Source organism: Pongo pygmaeus, chromosome 20 (genome assembly GCF_028885625.2).
Source record: "Pongo pygmaeus isolate AG05252 chromosome 20, NHGRI_mPonPyg2-v2.0_pri, whole genome shotgun sequence".
In the NCBI taxonomy this organism is placed as follows: Eukaryota; Metazoa; Chordata; class Mammalia; order Primates; family Hominidae; genus Pongo; species Pongo pygmaeus.
This window is the reverse complement of record NC_072393.2, coordinates 10,816,295-10,822,525: the sequence shown is the minus strand read 5'-3', so window position 1 is coordinate 10,822,525 and position 6,231 is coordinate 10,816,295. Positions and strand designations below refer to the sequence as shown.

The window sequence follows — 6,231 nt, the reverse complement described above, 5'->3', positions numbered from 1 at the left end:
TCCTGCCTCAGCCTCCCGAGTAGCTGGGATTATAGTCGTAGTCGCCCACCATCACGCCTGGCTTTTTTGTTTGTTTGTTTGTTTGTTTGAGATGGAGTCTCGGTCTGTCGCCCAGGCTGGAGTAGTGCAGTGGTGCAATCTCGGCTCACTGCAGCCTCCGCCTCCCGGGTTCAAGCGATTCTTCTGCCTCAGCCTCCCGAGTAGCTGGGATTACAGGCGCCCATCACCACACCCAGCTAATTTTTGTATTTTTAGTAGAGACCGGTTTCACCATGTTGGCCAGGCTGGTCTCGAACTCCTGACCTCGTGATCTGCCCGCCTCGGCTTCCCAAAGTGCTGGGATTACAGGCATGAGCCACTGCGCCTGGCTTAATTTTTTGTTGTTGTTGTTTTTGTTTTCTTGAGACAGAGTCTCGCTCTGTCGCCCAGGCTGGAGTGCAGTGGCGCGATTTCGGCTCACTGCAACCTCCACCTCCCAGGTTCAAGCGATTCTCCTGCCTCAGCCTGCTGAGTAGCTGGGATTACAGGCGTGCGCCACCATGCCCCACTAATTTTTGTTATTTTTTAGTAGAGACGGGGTTTCACCATGTTGGTCAGGATGGTCTCAAACTCCTGACCTCATTATCCGCCCGCCTTGGCCTCCCAAAGTGCTAGGATTACAGGCGTGAGCCACCGCACCTGGCTTAATTTTTTTTTTTTTTGAGACGGAGTCTTGCTCTGTCGCCCAGGCTGGAGTGCAGTGGCGCGATCTCGGCTCACTGCAAGCTCCGCCTCCCGGGTTCACACCATTCTCCTGCCTCAGCCTCCCGAGTAGCTGGGACTACAGGCGCCCTCCACCACGCCTGGCTAATTTTTTGTATTTTTAGTAGAGATGGGGTTTCACCGTATTAGCCAGGATGGTCTCAATCTCCTGACCTCGTGATCCGCCCGCCACGGCCTCCCAAAGTGCTGGGATTACAGGCGTGAGCCACTGCGCCTGGCCTGTATTTTTTAATAGAGACGGGATTTCACCATGTTGGCTAGGCTGGTCTTGAACTCCTGACCTCAGGTGATCCACCCGCCTCAGCTTCCCAAAATGTTGGAATTACAGGTGTGAGCCACTTCGCTCGGCATTCCTATCTTATTAAAGCCATGGCCTGGTCGGGCGTGGGCGACAGAGCAAGACTCTGTCTCAAAAAAAAAAAAAAAAAAAAAGGCCGGGCGCGGTGGCTCACGCCTGTAATCCCAGCACTTTGGGAGGCCGAGGCGGGCGGATCACGAGGTCAGGAGATCGAGACCATCCTTGCTAACGCGGTGAAACCCCGTCTCTACTAGAAACACAAAAAAATTAGCCGGGCGCGGTGGCGGGCCCCTGTAGTCCCAGCTACTCCGGAGGCTGAGGCAGGAGAATGGCGTAAACCCGGGAGGTGGAGCTTGCAGTGAGCCGCGATAGCGCCACTGCACTCCGGCCTGGGCGAAAGAGCGAGACTCCGTCTCAAAAAAAAAAAAAATTAAAAAAATTAAAATTAAAATAAATAAATAAATAAAAAGCCATGGCTTGATCTGCACAATTGCCATCCTGATACCCCACCTACCTGCTCTCCCCTGCTCTGTACCACACCAGGCACGTTCTCACCTCTGGGCCTTAGCATCTGCTGTGCCTCCCAGCTGGTGTGCTTTTCCTCACATAACCACAAGTCTCCCTCCCTCACCTTTAGGTCTCAAATCAAATGTCACCTCTTCAGGGAGGCCCTCCCTGCCTTTCTGTTTCTTTTTCTTTTTTGTTTTCTTTTCTTTTTATTTTTCTTTTTCTTTTCTTTTTTTTTTTGAGACAGAGTCTCACTCTGTTGCCCAGGCTGGAGTACAATGGCACGATCTGGGCTCCTGCGACCTCCGCCTCCTGGGTTCAAGCGATTCTCCTGTCTCAGCCTCCTGAGTAGCTGGGATTACAGGTGCGCGCCACCAGGTGCAGCTAATTTTTGTATTTTTAGTAGAGACGGGGTTTCACCATGTTGGTCAGGCTGGTCTCGAACTCCTGACCTCGTGATCCACCCACCTCAGCCTCCCAGAGTGCTGGGATTACAGGCGTGAGCCACCGCGCTTGGCTTTTTGCCTTTCCGTTTCAATGGCTCATCTGGTCAGTCCTCTACCACTCTAAAAAGATTTAACTATTGGCGGGGAGCAGGAGCTCACGCCTGTAATCCCAGCACTTTTGGAAGCCAAGGCAGAAGGATCCGTTGAGCCCAGGAATTCGGGACCAGCCTGGGCAACAAAGCAAGAACCCCAACATAAAAAAAAAAAATTTGTATTTAAAAGCAAAACACAAATAACAAACAAAAAACACCAGCCTGGGCAACATGGTGAAACCCCATCTCTACTAAAAATACAAATTAGCTGGGCGTGGTTGTGCGCCCTGTAGTCCCAGCTACTCGGGAGGCTGAGGCGGGAGGATCACTTGAGCCCGGGAAGTCGAGGCTGCAGTGAGCTGTGATCGCGCCCCTGCACGCCGGCCCGGGTGACAGGAGTGAGACCCTGACTCAAAAATAAATACATATATAAATAAAAACTAACTATTGTCTCTGGCCCCAGACCATAGGTGTCCCTGCAGCAGGGGCCGACTGGCGTGCTCTCCACTCGGGCACCTCTAGGAGGTGCTAAGTAAATATTTGAACGAAGACCTCTGAGTCCCTGTCTGGCTGCGACTATGTCCTCCCAGGCCTTCCCACGTGGCAGCTGCAGGCTCCTTTCCTGCTGGCTCAGTCTGAGCCAGGCAGGGTGATCCCTTCCTCATCCACTCCGTCTCTCCGTTTCCCTTTCTTCACGGTGCTTGACACTATCTAATATTATTTAGTTGTTTGAATGTGCGCGTCCAGCTCCCAGGACGCTCCCTGCACACAGTGAATGAATGAATGAATGAAATAAAGCGCCCAGCTCGTACTAAGGGCCAATGAATGTCTATTGGTAGTGGAACCTCGGATTGGGTGGCTCCAGCCCTGCCTCCCTTCCCCCAGGAGGCGCCGAGGTCCCAGAGCAGCCCGCGCGACCCTGCCCCTGACCTTTCTCCCTGGGTCAGTTAAACCAGCCTTCTTTCCCGCCTGCCCTGTTCATTTGAAAACCGAAAACCCCGCCATTGCCGGCGGGCCACCGGTTGCCACACTCTGACCAATCAGGAGCGACGCGTTTCACGCTGAGCCCGAAGTTTCCCCGGCGACGCGCAGCCACTGGTTATGGAGGCCCTGTGGGCGGAACGCCGTAAGGTCGCGCGCCGGGCAACGCGGAGCCGCTACACAGTAGCGAGTTTGTAAGAAAACAAATCCGCGGCGTTCGGGGCGTGGCCGGGAGCACGTTGGCTCCGCCCCCTGGCGGCTGCCTCAGCGGCGGCCGCCGCGCAGGCTCAGAGCAGACCCCGCCCGGCGAGGAGGAGGGAGGGTGAGTTAGGGGGAGACCCGGCCCCCAAGGGGCGGGCGCCGGGCAGGGCCCCGCGGGCGGCCGAGGGTTGGGCCCGGCTCCCAGCCCCTCGCCGTCCTCCGGCTGACAGGGGGAGGAGCCCGCTGGGAGGGCCGGGGTCTTGGGCTGGGGAGCCGGGCCGGGAGAGCAGCGCAGCTGGGAGCACCGCGGCCGCGCCCCGGGAGGGCTGTTCGGTCCAGCGCCCGCCGGCTGCTCCGTGCTGACAGCGCCGGGCTGGGGCGGGGCGGGGGGCTTTGCAGGCCGCCAGTGTCGACATGCTGCTGGAGGAGGTTCGCGCCGGCGACCGGCTGAGTGGGGCGGCGGCCCGGGGCGACGTGCAGGAGGTGCGCCGCCTTCTGCACCGCGAGCTGGTGCATCCCGACGCCCTCAACCGCTTCGGCAAGACGGCGCTGCAGGTGAGGCCGGGCCGGTCCAGGTCGGGGCGGGACGGCTAAGCGGGATGAGGATCGAGACCCCAGAGCTCCTCCCTGGTCTCCTGGCCCTGGTGGTGACCCACTGGGAACCGGTGCTTCTTATCTAGGCTTTCATTGTTCCCCCACGGTCCTCTTTCGAAGGTGGGTGGTGGGTGAGGCTAGGTTGTGGGGGGAGGGGAGAGCTTTTTGGCATCTTCTCTGGGAGGATTCCTGGTTCTCTGAGTGCCGGGGATTCACTTTCCCTGGGGAGGTTCTTATTCCGTGGGTGCGGGTTCAGCTCCTTTGGATGCCGTTTCCATGGGGACGGCTCACGTTTCTTGGGGCTTCTATGGGGAGATCCGATCTCTGGAAGGAGAGATCCTGTCTCTAGGGGTTCCTCATTTTGTAGGGGGCTCTCTGAGACATATCTGGTTACTTGGCGGTGGGGTCTTCATTCCTAAAGGTTATGCGGATCCTTGGTATAGTGTGGGGGCCCCAATGGAGGAACAATGTCAGATTGCAAGACATCCCTATATTCCCTGGGAGACATTTTACAGGGGAGTCTCGTTTCTCTTCTCTTACTATTACTTTTGGAATCCCGCTTCTTGAAAGGAGCGCTCAGGTACTCTGAGGTGACATCACCATTATATAGGAGGAGGCTATTTCCTGGAGAAGGGGTTCGCTTTCCTTTGACATCTCTTTTCCTTTATGAGGACTATCAATTCTTTGGGGGTAGTTCTCCATCTCTGGGGGCCCATTTCCTGGAGGGGATTTTCTATTTCCTGGTGATTGCCCATATCTGGGGGCGTCTTTGGTCCCTTGGGGGAGAGTCTTAGGTTCCTTCAAAGTTTCCATGGGGGCTGTTCTCTGGGTTGGGGGGTCTCATTCTTAAGGGAGTGACCAGCTTTTAGGGGGGGCCCGTATTCCCCGAAGAACTTTTTATCTGCATCTCAAACAGTTCCCTGGGGGCTTATGCAGCTTCTCCGTTCACTAGAGGATCCCTCCTCTAGCATTTCCTGTTTCTGGGAGATGGCTTTTTCTGGATGACCCTTCTCTTTCCAGTGACCCCTTTTTTGGAACCTCCTCCCTTGAGGACCTCCTGATCCTCTGTCCCTCACACAGGTCATGATGTTTGGCAGCACCGCCATCGCCCTGGAGCTGCTGAAGCAAGGTGCCAGCCCCAATGTCCAGGACACCTCCGGTACCAGTCCAGTCCATGACGCAGCCCGCACTGGATTCCTGGACACCCTGAAGGTCCTAGTGGAGCACGGGGCTGATGTCAATGCGCCTGATGGCACCGGGGCACTTCCAATCCATCTGGCAGTTCAAGAGGGTCACACTGCTGTGGTCAGCTTTCTGGCAGCTGAATCTGATCTCCATCGCAGGGACGCCAGGGGTCTCACACCCTTGGAGCTGGCACTGCAGAGAGGAGCTCAGGACCTCGTGGACATCCTGCAGGGCCACATGGTGGCCCCGCTGTGATCTGGGGTCACCTTTTCCAGCAAGAGAACCCCGTGGGGTTATGTATCAGAAGATAGGGGAACAAACACTTTCTCTTCTTTTTTCTCCTGCCCACTGCCGCAGTAGGGGAGGAGCACAGTTTGTGGCTTATAGGTGTTGGTTTTGGGGTGTGAGTGTTTGGGGGACGTTTCTCATTTGTTTTTCTCACTCCTTTTGGTGTGTTGGACAGAGAAGGGCTCCTGCAGGCCACAGCCACCCAAACGGTTCAGTTTCTTCTGCGCCCCAGGCTGCTGGGGCCTCAGACAAGACCCAAGGGCAGAGCATTTAAGAGTGAAGTCATCACGTCCAGGGAGCCTAGAACCTGGTGACCTTGGCCGGCTGTGCTCAGAGACCTGAAGTGTGCACGTTGCTTCAGGCATGGGGGGTGGGGGGAGCGTCCCAAATCATTAAGAAGGTAGGATGAGTTATGAGTTATTCATATTCTGTTGGAAGCTTGTTTTCCAGTCTCTTGTACAGCGTTTTAAAAGAAATGGATTCTATTTATTATGCTTTATTGGAAAAAATGTTGTAATAATTTAATGTTTTTACCCATTAAATTAAGACTTGTGCATGATCACAGCACGGGTGGCTTCTGATTTTTGAGTCTGGGATGGAGAGTTACACATCCCGGATGTTGATGGGGATGAGGACGGGGGTCGCGGATCGTGGATGTGGTGGGTGAGGGGAGAGAATAGTAATTCCCAGGGCGCCAGGGTGAGTGAGCTGGGTGGGGCAGCGGTTTTCGCTGTCGGAACGGAAGGGAAGCAGGAAACCGCGAGTGGAGAAAGGGCCCCCAGATGTCAGCTGGGTGCCCTGAGCACAGGGGGTGGGGCGGGTGGGCGGTGGCCGCGGCCTTCCCCGCAGGGGCGTAGCCGTGGGCGGTGACTGCGGT

General features: G+C 56.0%; 1 protein-coding gene across 1 annotated transcript; it reads left to right on the top strand.

Annotated features, from left to right (window-relative positions):
* The first annotated feature begins 3,289 nt into the window (after positions 1-3,289).
* Positions 3,290-5,921, top strand: CDKN2D (cyclin dependent kinase inhibitor 2D). The gene is made up of 3 exons (XM_054463896.2): positions 3,290-3,408; positions 3,687-3,842; positions 4,962-5,921. Exons 2-3 carry the CDS (start codon positions 3,702-3,704, stop codon positions 5,319-5,321), a joined length of 501 nt encoding a protein of 166 aa, XP_054319871.1. The 5' UTR covers positions 3,290-3,408; positions 3,687-3,701; the 3' UTR covers positions 5,322-5,921.
* The last annotated feature ends 310 nt before the right edge of the window (positions 5,922-6,231 follow it).

What these genes read in the sequence shown, in the direction of transcription:
- CDKN2D (XM_054463896.2), top strand. Translation starts at nt 3,702, where the DNA reads ATGCTGCTGGAGGAGGTTCGCGCCGGCGACCGGCTGAGTGGGGCGGCG. An exon ending in TCGGCAAGACGGCGCTGCAG is followed by an intron (nt 3,843 to 4,961) that starts GTGAGGCCGGGC and finishes TCCCTCACACAG; the next exon opens with GTCATGATGTTTGGCAGCAC.